The sequence below is a fragment of the Mauremys reevesii genome, linkage group 19 (assembly GCF_016161935.1).
Source record: "Mauremys reevesii isolate NIE-2019 linkage group 19, ASM1616193v1, whole genome shotgun sequence".
In the NCBI taxonomy this organism is placed as follows: domain Eukaryota; kingdom Metazoa; phylum Chordata; order Testudines; family Geoemydidae; genus Mauremys; species Mauremys reevesii.
In genome coordinates this window covers 9,111,148-9,131,801 of record NC_052641.1, presented here as the reverse complement: position 1 = coordinate 9,131,801, position 20,654 = coordinate 9,111,148, and the positions used below count along the sequence as shown (strand labels likewise).

The 20,654-nt window shown below is 45.4% G+C and overlaps 1 protein-coding gene across 4 annotated transcripts; it reads right to left on the bottom strand.

The window, feature by feature from the left end:
- Positions 1 to 65: 65 nt before the first annotated feature.
- Positions 66 to 20,107, bottom strand: TMEM268 (transmembrane protein 268). Of its 4 annotated transcripts, none has more exons than XM_039505965.1 (9): positions 19,998 to 20,107; positions 14,161 to 14,292; positions 12,412 to 12,521; positions 9,041 to 9,148; positions 8,386 to 8,535; positions 7,578 to 7,688; positions 5,596 to 5,676; positions 2,736 to 2,912; positions 66 to 1,389 (listed from the first exon to the last, which is right to left on the bottom strand). In XM_039505965.1, exons 2-9 carry the CDS (start codon positions 14,255 to 14,257, stop codon positions 1,210 to 1,212), a joined length of 1,014 nt encoding a protein of 337 aa, XP_039361899.1. In that variant the 5' UTR covers positions 14,258 to 14,292; positions 19,998 to 20,107; the 3' UTR covers positions 66 to 1,209. The 4 variants fall into 4 exon arrangements, with proteins under 4 accessions (XP_039361899.1, XP_039361896.1, XP_039361898.1 ...); XM_039505962.1 differs by lacking the exon at positions 19,998 to 20,107 and adding an exon at positions 18,276 to 18,514; XM_039505964.1 differs by lacking the exon at positions 19,998 to 20,107 and adding an exon at positions 17,913 to 18,261.
- Positions 20,108 to 20,654: the final 547 nt, after the last annotated feature.

Below are 20,654 nucleotides of genomic sequence, written 5' to 3'. Positions count from 1 at the left end.
TAATTGATTTATCTCGTTAGACTGACCTCATATTTGGTAAAGCAATCCCCATCCTTTCATGTATTTATACCTGCTCCTGTATTTTTTACTTCATACATCTGATGAAGTGGGTTCTAGCCCATGAAAGCTTATGTCCAAATAAATTTATTAGTCTCTAAGGTGCCACAAAGACTCCTCGGGTATTTTTGCTTAAAACTAATTCCTTTTCCATGTCATTTACAAATGATAGCAAAAAAAAAAAAAAACCTGTCCCAAAACTGTAGAAAAGATGCTCAATAAAGAACTTTGCTTAAGATTTCGTAGTGTGTTTCATGTTGTCTGTCTTTTAAAGACCTAATAATGTGGGATGCTGGGCACCTTCTGGAAGCCATTCATCACCCCTAACTCCTGGTAGAGTCAAAGGCACGGGGGACATTTCTGATCGTGCTCCTAGGTTAACAATTCTCCAGGTCAGAGGTCATGACATCTTCTGTGTTCTATAGAGTGCTGAGTGCAGTGTCCATGCCTAGCAAATAACAAATACCAACAAAAGTCGAGAACAAATGGGATGCTAAGAGTTTGTGAATTTCTGCCGGCATGGAGCAAGCATGAGAGATGTTATGCTCTGATCTCCAGGGCCAAAGAAAATAGAGTATGTCTCTGCAAGAAAATAAAGACAATAGCCAGGTCATTTCCCCATGCTGGGAAAAATGCAAGGATCACACATGCATGATGAAAGGAACATGAGTGGGGCATAAAAGAGGAAACTTAACTAGCCATGATCTTGCTATGTTCCTTGCATTAAAAATTCAACAATCTGAACTGTACATGCCGTGCATCAACCAGGCATGATCCTTACTTGCATTGTTCACAGCATGAGTTGATAGCTCATTACAAACACACTTAAATGCAACTATTTGTATTGCACGGCCAACAGACCTGATGAGAAGTAAGAAGTCATAAGCAGCACAATTCACTTCTTCACATGAGATCTGGCTCCTGTTCAAGAGGGCTGTTGGGCAGTTAGGTGCCTGTCTCTTTTATTGTCTCTGAATGGGATTTTGAATATTTATTTCATGTCCTCCACCTCATTACTGTCCTCTCATTGGTCAAATCAAATCCCTGATGCAGTTGTATCTCTCTCCGGGTCTTCCCTATGCCCTGGCTTCTTCCATGGACCATTGTATTTGAACAGTATTAATTGCAACAACTCTTTTCAGGCCCCTCACGTCACCTGGCCTTGAACCAACAATGTCCTGTGTCAAGCACATTTGTCTCTATGAACTGGCAAAGGCAGGGGATATTCATGTGTTCCACATGCCGTAACATGACCACCTGAGGGAGCTGACCACTAACCAAGAGTCTGATGTAATAGCCACTGAAGATCACCAACAGCTGCTGGGCCATCACCTGGAACAAGAATGAGATCAACATCAGAGTCACTCCACACATCAGTACCTACCCAGTGCCCAGGGTGACAGAGTACCAGGGTCAGCATCCATGGTGACAGAGTCTGGGGCAATCATAGGAGTCAAAGATGAAAATGATCTTTTAGATATTGGTGCCAGTATCTCCTGCCAAGGAGACATCTTGTCCTCCAATCGATGATGTATTAGATATTAAATGATAACTCTTAATGCATTTCTCCTTACTATTCCTGAGCCAGCCCCAAAACAGATGCTCCTACTGCAGTGGATAGTGCAGGGGTGGGCAGTCTATGGCACGCGTGCCGAAGGCGGCACTCGAGCTGATTCTCAGTGGCACTCACACTGCCCGGGTCCTGGCCACTGGTCCGGGGGACTCTGCATTTTAATTTAATTTTAAATGAAGCTTCTTAAACATTTTTGAAACCTTATTTACTTTACATACAACAATAATTTAGATATGTAGTATAGACTTATAGAAAGAGACCTTCTAAAAATGTATTACTGGCATGCGAAACCTTAAATCAGAGTGAATAAATGAAGACTCGGCACAGCACTTCTGAAAGGTTGCCTACCCCTGGGATAGTGCAAAAGCCATCAAAGACATTTTGTAGCTCTATTTCTTGTATGAAAAATGGGATGAATAGAAATACTGAGGAAAGTCCCCGTAAAGCAAGGGGATCCTGCTGCACTCAGAAGCTTAAGTTCATCTGGGCCTGATTCTTGTTCACATTTACGCCATTCTGGCTATGTAAAGGGGTGTAAGTTACACTCACTTTAAAGTGGACACACCTTTACACTGCCTTACTGCACATGTGGATCAGGTCCTCTGTCCTTACTGGCAATATAAGTGAGGTTCCTAGATGGCTCGAAGGAACAGTAATGGAACACAGTGATGGCTAGGTCACTGCTTCAAATACAGCTCAGGTCAGCAGTGATAGAACGTTATTACCATCCAAGAGCCACGCTGGGGCCGATGTGAAATGATTCAGCGTGTTGGTGTCAACCTCACAGAACAGTCCCCACACTTGTTATTAGCTGGCAGACCCAGCTGAGGGACCAAGGACTAAGTGGGCCATGGACTGAACAACCTCATCCTGCCGGGGAGTCAGGGCCGAGCCAAGTTGGCAGGGATGGAGCGGAGGCAAGCTTGCTTCGCCACAGCTCATATTGTAGCTGTTCTACAGATAGCTAGAGGGCTTCCGTTTCCAGGGCTGTCGGCAGCACTAAATTCACTCAATAGCTCTGCATATAAAAATGTACAGTAAATCAAACCTATCCCATTGAAGCTTTCTTGCTAAGTCAGAGAGAAAACGTTTGCTGCTTAGCTACCTCTGGAGCTCCCTCTGGAATGAGATGAAGCAGTTCACTGCATGCCAGAGTCCCTTTCTTGTCACTGGGTAGAAGAGGTGACTCTTCAGATGAACCCTCCTCTCCTCTTCCCTGACCCGACTGGATCACTGTCTCCATAGTGACGCAGAACTGGTCCAGATTGTGCCTCAGGACAGACTGAAAAACACAAGGAGAGCTCTTGGGATCTGCAAAGGTGGACAGCATTGTCTTTCTGCCTTTCCTCGCTGAGTAGCTGGCAAGGATAATTTATAAGGTCTGGTGCTGCACAGTTATCAACAATTATGAAAAAGATGTACGTTTGGCAGGATTCGATTTTCATCAGTGAATGTCAGTAACATCAATTTCACTGCACGCACGCACACGCACACACACACAAACAAACCAATGAAAAACTATTTCCATCAATATTAATAGAAATTTACTAATAGGCAAAGTACAAAAAATGCTGCTGGAGAATTACTGTCTGCTTTAAGGATATTTACTTTCTATGTTTTGACATACGATGTTAACAGCTAATGTTTTAAAAGTCATCAAAGCTTTAACTTTTTGTATCTCAACGCCTACTGTCCTGAAAAAATTATTGTCTGACTCCAGCCTACTCGATTGTCTGGCACCCACCCCCACAATTTTCTACAAATCTGAAAATTTAAATCAACAGACATCGAAAAAGTGCTTAAAAATAAGCATCAATATTATGTCAAAATTATTTTTAAAAATAAACATCCAATTCTGCCCAGCCTGAAAAGAGGTTAGAGCCACCCACACTGCTTTGAGCTGCATTTCATCAGGTGGTGCATCTAACATGTGCCGTGTGTCTAGCATAGAATTTAACTTCCCCACAGGAGGGACTAGGTCTATGTTTTGTACAGGATCCAACATATTGCCAGGACTACAGATCAGATTGTGAATATCACACTCACATTGGTCAGCAGTAAAAAATAATGCTTTTGTCTGAAACGTGTGATGCCTGTTAGGTTGTTCAGTTTGCTTATCGCATTCTGCCCATTGCTGCATCCATCACTTCTCTAGTGGGGCTTCTTCAGATTTCAGAGGATTACAGGAGTGGGGATTTGAAATGCACACTGGGACTTAGGCACATAACCAGCAATGACACTACAGTGTGGAATTTACATATTCATGCACATCCTAGGGCAGGGGTAGGCAACCTATGGCACATGTGCCGAAGGCAGCACGCAAGCTGCTTTTCAGTGGCACTCACCCTGCCCGGGTCCTGGCCACTGATCCGGAGGGCTCTACTGCCAGCCTGGGGTCCCGGCCGCCGGCCCAGGGCTCTGCAGCTGCCCCAAGCTGTGGCCCACTAGCCCCAGCCTGGGGCAGTGAGGGGTGCAGACCGGGGCAAGAGGAGGCGCAGCTCAGCACCCCCACCTTAAAAAATTGTTCCAGTTCCACTGTACTGGGATATTTTTAAGTCCTGATATGCTGCTTACATCACCATCACACCACGTGGAACAGCGCACTGCGTTTGACATTGAGATTAGAATGTACATGAAAGAACTGGAATCAGAATTTTCTGACAGATTTCCAGCGATTTGACCCAATGCTTTCTTTTCTAATTAAGCCTGAAAAGTTCAATGAAAGCAACTTGGATTTGTCTGTATTTCAGTGGATGGGTGTTGAAGATTTCGAAATGCAGCTCATTCAGTTAAAAAGCTCAGAATTGTGGGCATCAAAGTTTGGAGATCTGCAAAGTGCACTTGAAGCAACCGAGAGAGATCATGGGGCCTCTCTTCTGACCTGCTGGACATCCCTGCCAGTGAAATGTAACTGTTTGAAGAAAACTGCATTTGCAATGCTTTCAGCATTTGGATCCATATACCTGTGTGAACAGGTATTTTCACACATGAAATCTGTCCTCTGTCCCTCTCGGAGCTGGTTAACAACTGATCACTCAGAAGCCTGTGTGCAGCTTAAAGTATCCAAATACGTGCCAGACATTGGAAAACTCAGCAAGGAAAAGAAAGGCAAGGATCACACTAAACTGATAAGAGCTGCATTTTAATTTAACTTTAAATGAAGCTTCTTAAACACTTTAAAAACCTTATTTACTTTGCATACAACAATAGTTTAGTTATATATTATAGACTTATAGAAAGAGACCTTCTAAAAATGTTCAAATGTATGACTGGCATGTGAAACCTTAAATTAGAGTGAATAAATAAAGACTCAGCACAGCACTTCTGAAAGGCTGCCGACCCCTGTCCTAGAGGAAAAGAGCTAGAGCAGTGTTTGAAGGGATTAGATTTTATAACCTTAGTCAAACAGAGTCGTCTCTTACTCCTTGAGCTGTCCCACTGATTTCAGTCGCAGGGCTCAGGAAGTTAGGTACTATTCAATGTGAGTGAGGGTATCAGAATCTGGCCCTGATTCTTGTTCATTTTCTTTCAGGATATTTTTACGTTTCATTATCAAGGGCCAGATTTTTAGAAATGCGTGGGCCCAATGGCACATGTGAACTGGACACGTATGCATACAATTGATTTGTGACACGCATGTCTAAACACATGGCCCTAGAGGAAGAAATTTACAACGGGGCCTGATCACAAGGAAATTCAAACGACCATCCTTTTTATTTGTATTAGATTCCCTTTCAGATCATCACACAGAGCTCAATTCGCCACCACACTTTGTGCTGTTCCAGTGATGCAAAGCAGCCACAAACCCAGCTCAGCTGGCTGGTGAAGCCACGTTTCTGGCTGTTTTGTGTTACTAGAGAGGGGTAAGACAACCAGAGTATACTTGGGAACCTGGCCCAGGCACTTCCGAATCCTAGAGGTTGTATGTAGCACAGTCAGCTCGGATTGCTCCAAGCATCGTTTACCTGGTGGTTTCTCTTCTGTTCTGTAATATAGCCTGCTAAGGAGTGAAGACACTGCTCCAGGTTGAAATGGACAAAGCAAAGCTGATGATGGTGGGGAATGTTAAGGAAGGAGCATTTTACAGGACAGACACCAATACAATTCCTTCATGCTCCATCTTTTGAGCTAGCAACGTATCTATCTGTACCCACTGCCTGTCAGTTTGGGGACTTCGGAGACAAGACGTAGCTCCCACAGGCAAAGATTGGGAGGGCCTATCTGCTTGTGCTGGAGGGACACACCTAGAAACTGGACTGGCATGCTGGGGTGACCCCTGTGAAGCTCACTCAGAGGGGTCAAGTGACAAGGGAAGGAGACCCAGAGGGGAAGGAGGCTGGTTGTTGCTCTCCACAGTCGCAGGAGAGGCAGCCATTTTGACTGACCCAGTCAGATGGCCGGAGGCTAAACCAGAGCCTCCCCTCCACAATGGTGAGTTTGAGCCCCAAAAAGCTACATCCATGGGGGCTGAAAAACCAGTGGTGCCCATAGGCCCCCCTGTACTGGGACCCAGGGGTCAGCCAGGTCTCATTACTGCCCAGGATGCTATCCAGCTGGACAGGAGAGCGGTTGGATGCATAGACAGGGATACCAGCCCTACAACCTGAGCTCCAGCCCCACTGCCCTGGTCAGGTCTGTGGGGAGACTTGTTTGGGGGGTTTAGTGGTTGTTCTGGGAGGGCTGGGGCCTTATTTATTTATTTTCTCTGAGACCTTCACCTGTTCCCCTCCCCTTCTTTTAAATGACCTCTGTCTGGTCCAGGGAATAGACTGTGGTTTATTTTTATGTAGTCCTTGATTTTCTGTACTTGTGACCTAATAACCTAGAAGTTGCTGGTTTGTGCTCCCAGCCACTAGATGGAGGCACCAGTCACTAAGAAACCAGGACCCACTGATCCTTGTGGGTGGCGGCCACGGAGTCCCTAAGGAGGGAAGAATGAGGTGCTCCACCAACTTTGGGGATTGCGGGGGGTACACATCTGGAGTCTTGCTTTGCATGATCAAGGGAATTCCAAAGCAATATGAAAGCTGAGAAAAGATATAGTCAAACACTGGAGTAAGACGGATAAAAATATACATCCTTGGGCCTAGTTCTGCTCTCTGACAAGCCCAGCACACGTGCATAGAGCCCAGAGCCTAGTCCATTAGCCATCTTGATTAGTTAGAGGTGTAGCCAGGTTTGTCCAAACATCTAGTTCAAGTTCTCAGGTGAGTCACCCTCGCCTTCAAGACTTTGCATAACTCCCCTCCTGCTTCCATCTCTCCTAATTTCTTCCTACTCCCCTCTCAGCTCTTGGATTTCTCTTCATTTCTAATCATTGTGCCTTCTCCTATGCTGCCTCCTATGCTTGGGGGAGGGGGCAGTGTTTGTTTTCTTGCTCCCTTCTTCAACTGCACGTCTTCCAAGCTCTTGTGCGATAATCCACAAAAGTTCTCTTTAAAAAGTAAGATCTGAGACTCACTTTCGTTTGGTCCTCTGGGCCTAAATTTTCAGAAGTACCTACTAATTTGGTGTCCCTCTATGTTGGGGGCAGGGGGCAATTTGAGACGTCTTAAAGAGGCCCAATTTTCTGAAAGCACTGAGCACTCATCCTCTTAAAATCAGGCCCCTTTAAAGTGTCTAAGTAGGGCACGCAGCGTCAGGAGGCACTTGTGAAAATGGTGTATTAGGTGCCTTAATGAGGTTGTCTTTGCAGCACAGAATGTAAGCTCTAGGGGCAGGGACCACATGTCCCTTTATATTTTTACAGCTGAGCACACTGCTGGCACGCAACAAATAATGAAGAAGCCCACTGAACTCAGTTGGAGTCATTATCTTCAGTGGGTCAGGCCCCAGATATGAAAAAAAAAATTCTGGAGAGCCTCTTTGATGAGAAGACTGATGATAAATACCTCCATATCTGCAGGCACCAGCAATGAGGGGAAATTGTCTCACCCAGAAAGGATACCTGTAGAACGTTCTGGTGCCTGTCCATGGCATCTGCAACCCCTAGAAGTAAGTTGTGCTTCATGAAGACTTCATTGGCAGCTGCCAGCCTCACATCAGTATTCACATGTATCTGTTAAATAATAGAGACAATGTTAGCATGTCCCATGGTGACTTTCCAGGCCAGCCTGCAACCTGGAATTTTGAAGAGTCACTGCCTCTTATGGTCCCAAAGTCCTAAGTCCCTGAAAACAAAGCAAAGAGAGAAACTATCCATTTCAGGTAGTCTTTTCAGAGGCGTTCAGCCCTGGCCTAACTCTGCTGCCATTGAAGCAAGTTTACATACCAAGTCTATTCAACCAGAGTTCTCACCACAAAATGTGATATAATTCCAGAAGTTGGAGAGGGAAATGACTTGTAAAATCATTGTACCTGTTCCTTCCCCCACCAGTCAGTTCAGGATTATCTCAGACACTCCTGTATATCTTCCAAGTCTAGGTTTCAATATCTCAGACAATGGAGCTTCCACTTTCTTTGGAAGATTAAGTCTATAGCTTTCATCATTCGCCGCTTGATCCAAAGTCCATCGCAGTCAATGTAAAGACTCTCATTGACTTCAGTGGATCAAGCCCTTGGACTTTTATTTTTTCTGATATGCAGCCTAACTTTATCTTGCACCCCATTGGTTATTCTAATTATGCTGTGCCCATTCTAAAATATGTTGTCCCTTCTTGGTAATTATGCTCATCAAATGCTTCTAGACAATTACCTTGTTCCCTGTTTGCTTGGAAAGAAATACATAATTGAACACCTGAAAAATTTCTCCTTACCTTCCTTTGATGTTGGTCAATAATCAATATAACAACTATAGTGAGTGCTACGGCAGCCACTGTCACCAGAATGCTGACGTCCCAACGGCACCCAAAGGAATACAGCTGCATGGTGGAGTAAATATTTGCCCAGATTGAGATGTAGAAAATCTGAAAAGACCCAGAGAGACTCAGAAAACAATACTCACAAAAATAGCGAAAGCAGAAGAAAGGTCAAGAGAACAAGAAAGTTCCAGTCTCATAAATTAGATAAACTAGCAGGGATTTTCTGAGGGTTAATGGACAAAAGGTCCTTCTAATAAGAATCAGGGGGGAGAGAGGTCTAGAATGAGAGTCGGGATTGAATGAGCTCCTGATCCTCAAAGACAGCAGATGAATTCTTGATGGTGTTTCATGCTTAGGATTTCAACCAAGTTCCTCCATGGGATTTTCAACGAGGCCTCAGTGAGTTAGGTGCTCAACTCCCACTGAAAATCAATAGGAGTTGGACACTTAACTCCCATTTGTGCCTTTGAAAATTCAATCCCTTTTCCAAACTCCCATTGAAATGGCACCTAACTCCCTTAGGCTCCTATGAAAATACCCGAGGCAATTTTCATTGTACATCAGTAATGGCACATACCAATTAACCTCAATGAGAGGCCATGATCCTTACCACGGCAATGGCTATCCCAAAAGCTCTGGAGTTGTAAAACATGTATCTTCTTACTTCAGGTTCCAGAATGGCGTTTTGAATTAAATTCCTCCACTGATCCCTTGTCATCTGTTCAGAAATCAAAAACAAACAAATCCCACTCACTTTTTCATGCAGCTCTCCAAGAACAATCAGAAGGAGAGTTGAATGGCAATAGCCAAGAGCCAGGCCAGTATTTCACGTGATTAGATTGAGATTGGAGATTCAATAGGATTGGCCTGTGTCCCAGACTTTGCCTCCAAACAAGGAACGTTGGCCCAAATTCTGATCTCATTTATACTAGCCCCCCCAAAAAAACTATTTGTGCCTCAGTTTCCCCATTTGTAAATGATACCACCAACCTTTGTAAAGTGCTTTGAGCTCCTCATGCTTTCTGTATAACTAAGGATACATCTACCTGCAGAGTTGCAGCAGTTGCAGAAATTTAACTGATGGGCTCTTAAACTGATTTAGTTAAACCGGTGCAAAAGGCTGTGTGAACATTCTTATATTGGTTTAAATCAAACTTATTTCAGTTTAGCTGAAGTCAGTCAGGAACAGGTTTAAGCAAAACTGAAATAAGCCCCTCGTAAACTGAAATAAGAGTCCACAAAAGGGGTTGCTCTCATTTAACTAAAGTGTGTGTGTGTGTGTCTCTGTCTGTCATTGCCCTGCTCATGCAGTCAGCCCAGCTTGCCCTCAAAGCAGTGAAACTCTTTGTGAGGCAGAATCACTGTATTGATATGAAACTGCAAAAGGACCCATCATGGGAGCTCATGTCAGACCAAGATCATATTTAAAGGTGAGAGTTTGCAATGCTGTGTCCCTCACAGATACCTCCAGCTCTGCTCCATCCCTTTCTGTCTTCAGCACAATGAATGGTTTGTCTAATTGCTCACTGACCCTTCGCAAGCATGTTACTCAAGTCTCTCTCTCCACCAGCAACGGGCCCATACTTGCTCCCATTTGAGCCACTGGGAGTTTGACCATGGACTTCAGTGGGAGCAAAATTGGATCTTTTAGTGCTAAGATCAGGTCTTTTATCAGGGTATGTCTACACTACCCACCGATTTAGCAGGTAGTGATCGATCTATCGGGGATCGATGTATCATGTCTCATCTACATTGACCCCCAACTGTGCTCCCCGTCGACTCCGGAACTCCACCAGGGCGAGAGGCGGAAGCGGAGTCGATCCCGCGCCATGAGGACGCGAAGTAAATCAATCTAAGTCGATCTAAGATACGTCAACTTCAGCTACACTATTCTCGTAGCTGAAGTTGCGTATCTTAGATCGATCCCCCCATCCCCCAGTGTAGACCAGGCCTTAGTGGAACAGACTGGAGAATCATAGAATCGTAGGACTGGAAGGGACCTCGAGAGGTCATCTAGTCCAGTCCCCTACACTCGTGGCAGGGATAGCTCAGTGGTTTGAGCATTGGCCTCCTAAATCCAGAGTTGTAAGTTCAATCCTTCAAGGGGCCATTTAGGGATCTGGGGCACAAAACAAAAAATAATAATTGGGGATTGGTCCTGCTTTGAGCAGGGGGTTGGACTAGATACCTCCTGAAGTCCCTTCCAACCCTGATATTCTATGACTAAGTATTATCCCTGATAGGTGTTTGTCTAACCTGCTCTTAAAAATCTCCAGTGATGGAGATTCCCCAACTTTCCTAGGCAATTTATTCCAGTGCTTAACAATCCTGCCACTTAGGAAGTTTTTCCTAATGTCCAATCTAAACCTCCCTTGCTGCAACTTAATCCCACTGCTTCTTGTCCTAGCCTCAGAGGTTAAGGAGAAAATTTTTTTCTCCCTTGTCCTTGTAACAACCTTTTATGAATTTGAAAACTGTTATCCTGTCCCCTCTCTGTCTTCTCTTTTCCAGACTAAACAAACCCACTTTTTTCAATCTTCCTTCACAGGTCATGTTTTCTAGACCTTTACTCATTTTTGTTGCTCTTCTCTGGATTTTCTCCAGTTTGTCTACGTCTTTCCTGAAAAGTGGCACCCAGAACTGGGCACAATACTCCAGCTGAGGCCTAATCAGAGCGGAGTAGAACGGAAGAATTACTTCTTGTGTCTTGCTTACAACACTCCTATTAATACAGCCCAGAATGATGTTTGCTTTTTTTGCAACAGTGTTACACTGTTAACTCACATTTAGCTTGTGATCCACTATGACCCCCAGATCCCTTTCCGCAGTGCTCCTTCCTAGGCAGTCATTTACCATTTTGTATCTGTGCAACTGACTGTTCCTTCCTAAGTGAAGTACTTTGCATTTGTCCTTATGGAATTTCATCCTGTTGACTTCAGACCATTTCTCCAGTTTGTCCAGATCATTTTGAATTTTAATCCTACACTCTAAAGCACTTGCAACCCCTCCCAGCTTGGTATCATCCACAAAATGTATACATGTACTCTCTATGCCATTGGCTAAATATTGAACAGATATTGAACAGAACCAGACCCAGAACTGATCCCTGTGGGACCCCACTCATTATGCCCTTCCAGTTTGACTGTGAACCACAGATAACTATTCTCTGGGAACGGTTTTCCAACCAGTTATGCACCCACCTTATAGTAGCTCCATCTAGGTTGTATTTCCCTAATTTGTTTATGAAAAGATCGTGCAAGACAGTAACAAAAGCCTTACCAAAGTCAAGATATACCACATCCACCACTTCCCCCCCATCCACAAGACTTGTTACCCTGTCAAAGGAAGCTATTCGATTGGTTTGACACGATTTGTTCTTTACAAATCTGTGCTGACTGGTACATATCACCTTATTATCTTCTAGGTGTCTGCAGATTGATTGTTATGAGCTGCAGGGCTTGTTCACATGCACCGGTTTAAAATCACACCAGTTCAACTGACTCAACTCCGCATGTAGACAAGCCCTGAGTTATACAGAGCACTTATCACCAGAGGATTTCAAAACACTATCATTGTACTTTGCAATATCACTTTCTCAGACGCAGCTAAAATTTATACACACCCAACCTCTCTGAAGGCAATAAGTTGTGATGATTGGGCTAAGCCGATGTGACTGCAGGGCAACGATACAGACAGTCAAACGAGGTAGAGGAGTGCAACACCTTGCTACCCTCAATGATGCTGTACTTAGATCACGGAATAATTTAGATATCGACTTGTGATGCACACGAAAGACAACTGAAGTCAGTAGGATTGCCCAGGTGTAAGGGATAGCCCTCTTCCTACAGGCCATCTATACTTCTGAGTGACACATATGAAGTAGACCCTGATTTCTTGCAACAGGTGCAAGTGACACTGGCATAAAAATACCCATCTCCCCGGTAACCCATCCAGTAGCCACGTTCCCAGTGAGGAGCTAACCTCAATTCCAAAGGTCTTCAGTTTCTCTGCACAAAGCTCCATATCAAAGACGGTGGAAGAGCAGGTATTGCTAGCAGTGAGAACCATAAGCACTTGGCCATTGTGAAACTCTGCAAAAAGAATCGGAGGAGAAGGCTGGGTGTGATCATAAAGGACCGGTCTGTGGTGTGTTTTCCTCATGAGTGCTGAAGTGGGCTTGCAAATTGAGGAAATGGCAGGGTGCACTGAGAAGCTCTCAGCATGTGATGGACTCTGAATTCTTCCTCAAGCGTTTCTAAGAAAATCACAACATGAAGAGCTGCGTAGCCTTTTCTGGCTATATTGGAGGGTCCAAGGGCTGAAAGGTGAGGAGACCAAATCCTACATGTGCCCAAAGAGAAAGTGATCTGACCTGGGAAGGGATCATGTGCCAGTCCAGGGGGTGACAAGACAATGGGTTCAACCCACTCAAAACAGCTGTGAAGATCTGTGACAAATGGCTTTAAGGCCCAGCTCCTTGAACGTGTTTAGGAGCCTAACTCCCATTGATTTCAATGGTATCTAGGTGCCTAAATACCTTTGAGAAACTGGGTTTAAGGCACTGCTGTCTTGGCTGAGGATAAGGCAGAGCCCTGTAGAGTCACCCCACCCGCTCCTACCCATGGCACACCTCGCCCCACCCTCTGCGCCATCTCTACCCCACCCGAGGATTTCCCTGTGTTGGGTAACAACAAGGAAGCTAAATTCTTTCTCACACAAAGGTGTGGCCCATCCAGATTAAAATCCCTGGAACAGGCATATTCCAAGACCTGTGGGGTTCGTGAATGAAACAATGTTTGACGTGTTCGCCGAGATGAACTACAGCATCAGAAAGCGAGCAGCAGAGCAGGAGCAGGGGCTGGTAAACCTGGGTTCAATTCCGAGCCCTGCCACTAACCCACTCTGGGACCTTAGGCAAGTTACTCAGGGCAAACAAAGGCTAATAATTTGGGGTGCCCAGCTCTAGCCCCAGTGATTTTCAAAGGTGCTGGGCATCCCGCAACTTCAGCTGAAGCCAAAGGGAGCGGCGAGTGCCCAATGCCTCTGCAAATCAGGCACTAGCTACCAGATGTCTTACGCTGGGCAAACCAGAAACAGAGACGCTCAGAATGAATGGACCCTTTTTAAAACATTGACATGGCTTCATTTCCAGATGAGCTGAGCACCTGCAGCTCCCACTGATGTCTTTTAAAGTCACTTTGAAACCTTGGGCCCTGATCCTGCAGCTGAATCTGCACAGAGCAACCACTTGGCGAGCTATGCATGAAACATGGGACACCGGCACGAACTGATATTATTGTATCAGATGGACACGGAACTTTAGTCAGTTTCTAAAGGAGTGTTGTGCTAAGCAGCATAAACAGAGCAAGGCTGTGTCAGTCACTTTACAAATCCAGGCTAAGATCTTCACAGGCGATTTATGACCTTGGGTGCCCCAACTGAGATGCCTTCAAGGGGTCTAATTTTCAGCAGAGCACTCCTGAGAAACAGGCCTCTTTAAAGTGTACCACGTTGGGCTCCCCAAACTTGGGGTACCCAAAATTACTAGCCACTTTTTTGTAATTCTTGGCCATGGGGTCTGTTCTTGATTTTTGCTTAATTATTATAATGGTTATATTTCTTCAATTGAAAATGAGCAGCCCTGGAAAAAAAAATGCAGCTTCTCTTAGTTCAATTCCACCTGATTCAGAATGTCGTTGTTGCAATCAATAGTCTGAGCTATTTGCTTACCTTTCACCCAGTGAAGGGAGCTTTCATCTGCATGGGTCCCACCGTAGGAGATGGGACTTTGTTTCTCAGCTCCGTCTGCTTGGCTTTCACAGGCCATGGTGAAGAAACAGGCTTCATGCGGATCGCTATTTCCTGCAGTCATAAATCCAACACACTATATTCGTAATTCTTCCCCTGTCCTCTTTTACTGCATAGAAACACCCAGTTAAATCTAAGTCCACACATAAAAAGACTGTTCTCCTTGCTGTCGACTAGACTGTGATATTCTTATTCACACTGAAGAAAAGTCCCATTAATTTGCTTGTGATGTAATATATGACTTGACTTGAGCAAGGGAGTCACAATCTTGCCTGCAAGGAGGAAGAGAAATGACACCACCTTGCACAAAAAGCCCTTGCAGCACACCTGCCTACACACTCTTAGGAGCACTGTGGACTCTGCTCCTGTTGGACTATGTCCAAATGAGGAATGGAGGGCTCTTGGGTCAGCTCCAGAGTCCTCATGGATAAAGCGTACCCATGTCATCCTCATGTTTATGTATGCTGCTGCAGGCATGGGTGCCAGGTGTCCACACCTCCCGGCTATGAGGCAACAGCCCTCTTTGTTCATGGGAAAAGCCTTCCTTTCATTAAACACGATCACGCACATTTTGTAGGCAATTAATCCACAAATGGGTCTAGCCTGAGTAGGGGGACCAGATGTCCTGATTTTATTGGAACAGTCCCGATATTTGGGGCTTTCTCTTATCTAGGCTCCTATTACTCCCCACCCCCTGTCCTGATTTTTCACACTTGCTGTCTGTTCAGCCTAATCCTGAGCCTGTTGAAGCCAGTGGGGAGCTTGGACATTTTCTTCCCAGTGAGAATATACATTAATAATAATTATCTCCTAGAACTGGAAGGGACCTTGAAAGGTCATTGAGTCCAGCCCCCTGCCTTCACTAGCAGGACCAATTTTTGCCCCAGATCCCTAAGTGGCCTCCTCAAGGATTGAACTCACAACCCTGGGTTTAGCAGGCCAATGCTCAAACCACTGAGCTATCCCCCCTCCCCATTACTGATGCTTTGAAGCAGCCAAGTCATTGAACTGTAAATATTGGACACTGAGCAGGTGCATCATAATGGACTACTGCGTGAGGAAGCTAAAACCAGTTCAGATAAGAAATGATGATACAGTGATGGGAATATTACAAATGCAAAGAGAAAGAGACAGACAGATTAGGACTTCCATCCACCACCTGCCCAGAACTTTTGCGCTGGGTCAGAAATGCCTGGGTAACTTTTTTTTCCTCATTTTCACCCTCGCCTGTGCATTGCAATTCTCCATTCCAGAAACAGAAGTCGCACAGCCCTGGACAAATCCTGGACAAACCTTATTGGATTCAGTGTAAGGATTTTAGAAGTACAGTAGCACCTTGGAGTTACGAACCCCAGAGTTATGAACTGAGCAGTCAACCACACACCTTATTTGGAACCGGAAGTACGCAATCAGGCAGCAGCAGAGACACACACAAAAAAAGTGGGGGGAAGAGCAAATACAGTACAGTGCTCTGTTAAATGTAAACTACTAAAAAATAAAGAGAAAGCAGCATTTTTCTTCTGCATAGTTAAGTTTCAAAGCTGTATTAAGTCAATGTTCAGTTGTAAACTTTTGAGAGAACATAATGTTTTGTTCAGAGTTACGAGCATTTCAGAGTTACAAACACCCTCCATGCCCAAGGTGTTCATAACTCTGAGGTTCTACTGGACCTTGGATTAAAAATACAAATGTTTATGTATTATTGTGGGAGGTAGATGTCTCTAAGAGAGACACATGACCAATGTAAATCCTGGGATGTATTATGAGCGTCAAAGAACTCATTGAAACAATGTACCAGACACAAATGAATTTTTAGTTGAGCAGGTTTCCTAGGAAATACCAGGGAGGAAAGGAAATGCATATCCCCATCTCCAGACACAACCTCTTGAAGCTACGCCCTGAAAAGCAACCCGTTGTCTGTTGTTTATCTGTTCCCAGCGTCCCAAAGTCAAAGGCCCAAACAGCATAAAGGAGGGCCTCACAGATTCATAGGGGTGCTTGTTCTGAGCTAATGCTGTTAGGAACTTGAACCACAGCAAAACCCCTCGGTGGGTTTGAAGGACTGCCCCACCCCCAGAGTCTTTGCTGGGGTTGGGTAGGGTGGTCTCTGGTGAGAGTATTAGCATGTGTGTAGGTTCCTTTAGTGTTTTTATGTTTTCTCTGTAATGCTTTCACCTTAGGAATAAATGTGCTTGCTGAGAAAAGCTGTGTGGTACCTTATAATTAAGGGCAATTATGCTGCTTATAGCCTCTGAGGAGAAAGCAAAGCAGGCCTGCTTAGGCAGTCTAACTTGCTGGGGAGCTCACAGTGTAGGTGGGAAACTGTTCAGCCCAGTCAGAAGGAAGCAAGATGAGATCTCCGCCCAAGAGAGCTGATGGCTGGGAGCCAGAAGCCTAAAAGTAGGCGCTCTTGCTGGATACAGGGGCAGTTGCCCTGGACTGTGACATGGTGCTTGTGAGATTTTGAGTTAAATGTTGCTGATGCAGGAGGTTTGTATAGTTCAGATCAGCAGCCAGGCTGGGGATGCTCATCCAAAATGAGCATCTGAATGTTCTGAGGCTTGTCCTGCATCAGTAACTTCCCTATGTGCATGGGGCTCATCTGCATCCCTATTAGCACACGGATGATGCTCCACAATTACTCTTCACTTCTCTACCTTTTTCTCCTGTCTTACTTGTGTTCCCCCGAGCCCATGTTGCAGCTGCAGGGCTCCCTCACAAAGCCTATCAATGCTGTTCCACAATCAGATATGAGATTACTCTGTTTGCATCTCTTGGTGTCACTGAGGTTTAATCCAGTCACATAAATCCATGATAGTCATCAGCTAAAGTGCAGTCAAACAGGAAACTGATGCAACAGAAACTACATTAAAAGATCGTTATGATTGCAGCAGGAGCCCACAAAGGACAGGAAACTCACAGTTAAAGGAGTAAGGCTCTGATATTTTGGCACAACGGGAGAAGTGTGTGTGAATTTGACCCATGCAGCGGTGGCATTTTTCAGACTGAGTGCTTAGGAGGGTGAGTATTTGTGCAATCTCAAGAAAATTAGTGATCTGCTGTGGCAGGGAATACCATGAAATATCTCCATTGTGACAGCTGCTATTTTCTCTCACACACACACTCACTCTCTCACACACACACACACACACACATCAAACCCTTCTCCACCAGATCACATCACCCTGACGCCAACCCAAATAAGGAACATTCTTGTTCTAAAAAAAAAAAAACCCACTCTCCATCCTATTTTCCTTGATCAAGGGTGGAATAAACTCTTCTCCCCAGGTCAAAAGACAGGTGGTGAATGTCACTATCCCCCCTGGCCTCGCCCTGAATTCCTGCCCTTTGGTGGCAAACTGGGAGGACAATGAAAAAAAGAAAACAAGAGACATAACCAAACCGCAGCCCAGAGTTAAGACATACACCCACTAAATGCACCATCAATGCTGGTAGCATATAAAGCGATAGCTGACTCGGGATCCGCAGGCTTAGATGTGTCAGACAGTTCAGTCACATGAAAAGAGCTTGCCAGTGGAGAAAATTTCAGAGGGAAAAGCTGGCTCAGAGCAGGCCATGAGTGCTGGCAGCTCACAGACAGCAGCGGAGCTGCTGCAGGAAGCCAGCCCCTCCTACCCAGGAAGAGGGTGCAGATTCCATAGCTTCCCCATTACCTTTTTATCCAGTGTGCGTCTCATTCCACGGGGTTCTCCGTTAGTGTGGAAGCAATGCCCCTCTGTAGAGATCTGTCCCCCCACCCTGCCGGTCCTTCTCCAACTCCACCCTCCCTTCCTCTCTCCTTACGTTCTCCTCTTCACCTCCAAAGTTCTCTGGGACTCTGCCTTTGTCTCCTCCTATGCTCCCTCCCATTCCATATGCTCTGCCAATCTACTATTGTGACTACTCCCTTTGTCTCCTTCGCTCACTCTGGGCTATTGTACTTCCTTTTGTGACACCTCATGTTCTTAGCTAAGCTCCAGATTAATGTTCAACCAGATCCATTCCCCTGGTCCTTCAAGAGACTTCTAAAAGCTCACCTATTTCGTGTTGTCTTCTGTATCCAATGAGTCCACCCCATTCACTTCCTTCTCTCATCCTGTCTTTTGTATGAGCATGTCCATCGCTGTACCCATTGTGCCTTAACACTGTTGAACCTTGGGATGGGGACTTCTTGCTTGCTTGCTATTGTACAGTGTGGCTGCTGCAGAAATAAATCATCCTCGTTTGCCTTGACCCAAATGAATACGCTGGTGCAACCCACGGAAGTCACAGCAGCATATTCGCCCCCATCCTGCCTCTCGCTTTCATTACACTGTGTTGCAGGCACCAACTTGCAAAATAGCTCATGTGCATGAGAGTTTTCCCCTAGGCATGTTGTATATAGTGGTTTTAACCCTGTAGAGTGCCTGCACAGTGTTTCCCCATCTGTTACAACTGTAGAGCCTCTGGATTTCAAATACCTCCAAGTCTGGGGGAGTTCAGAGCTGGGGTTAAACCCCACAGGGTTAGTGGAGGTCCAGGAAGCTGATCATCAACATGGTCCAAAGGGGACACTTTCCCTTAAACAAGAAGATGAGGGTCACCTTTGCAGCTGCAGACCCCAGGGTTGCATCATCTAAACTGCCGTGGGTTTATTAGCCAAAGCAGAGCTTTAACAATGGGATGGCACCCTTGGAGTCTGCAGTGAAAGCCTTCAGAAGATGACCGCTGAGATTGAGCACCGTGAAACTTGTCTTCGCTGACTGCGCTCATTTCCAGCATGGTGACATTTCCTTTACCAGAATATTTGACTCATAAGAAATAACTTTGATCAAGGTTCTGATTCATTGTTCTCACTGAAGGCTCTGTCCCTATCAGTCATCCCCAAACCACACACACAAACAGAGCGCTGTTGTTGAGTGGTACCAAAATAGGCACTCATCCCCGTAAAACAAGCCCAGTAAACAAACACTGACGGCAGTAGCTGTGCTCTTTTCTTAAATGACAGCCAAGGCTGCCATGCATCTCCCCTTCCCAGCTACAGAAGGCAGGAATTAAGCAAAGCTGTAGCAAACACGTCTCTCTGCGAAATACACAGAGATTGAAGATTTCACACCAGTTGCTCAAGGTTAGGGAGTAACATACAGTACTACGAAAATGGCCATGCAAATAAACAGACAAATGAAGATGGGAGGAAGGGGAGATCATTCCCAGCCCTGGGTATGTTATTGGATGTTTACAAGAATCGACCATCCAATTAGGACATTTTCCTGGCTTCCCTTACAAATAAACGGCTGCACAGAGAGACCAAGAAAAGCTGTGTTAGTTTTGCATTAGGGGTCTGATCCATTGTCGCGGGTAGAAAGACTCCCAAGCACTTCAGTAAGGTTGGTGGTGGGTCTGAGGCCAGGTCTAGATTAGGAGCCCTTAGCTGGGGGTATAGAACACCAGTACAACACTCCTTATGGGACAAAGCACATACCAGCCAAACTGTGCTTTTGCTGGCACAGCTTATTTCAGTTCCCTCCCTCACCCCCTTCCACACACCCCAAGCGAAATAAACTATCCTGGCAAAAGCAGTTTTACCAGTATAACTGTGTCTGTTCTAGGGAGTTTTGCCAGCACAGCGACATGAGTCAGGGATCCCACCTCTTCATTCCCCCGACTGGAACAGACCTGGCCTAGATCGGATCCTAGTTGTGGACTATTCACATCTGATTCAAAGCATGAGGATGCACAAGCCGCTGACCCAAAGGGCACACGCTGTACCATTTCCCTACCTGCTGCATCCAACGCAGCTGCTCCCAGAGAAATGAGACAGGATCAGCCAAAAAATCAGAGGGAGCCACGCAATTGTTCGCTCTCCATTGTGTAACCCGGCACGCCGGGATTACAGCTTCCCCCAAGCAAAGGGGTGGGGTGGGAAGGCAGAAGGTTCATTTTACACTGTCTGTCGTCAGGATGTTGCCATAGAATTGGGACACACCAGAAACAAGCAATCGCAAAGTGGTTCTGGGGAGGCCTGGGACAGATCTAGTCCAGGATCGTAGAACACTTGTTTATACTAGCGAACGGTGACTAAAATAAAAAAAGATTAGCTCCACTTACTGCACATACCCCCCCCCCCCCCCCCAGTGATTCTCTTCTAGCCTGGAATTTCTCTAGTTTGGTTTACTCTGACCATTACTAGGCAACGTGAAAACACAGGAACAGCTTTGACTCCATAGGTGCTTATCCGCATGGGGCACTGCAGGCTCTCTCTGTTGTCATTAGCACAGTGTATCGTCTCCCCTCTACAAACACAGGCAGGCAAAACTCAGGATGCAATTGCATAGGCATTGCATCAGAAGGAGTAACTGCATCTTCCTTCTCTTCTTCCCCAGCTAAGGATCCAGGCATGGCAATAGAGCAGTGGCATGGTGTTTAGAAAGGATACT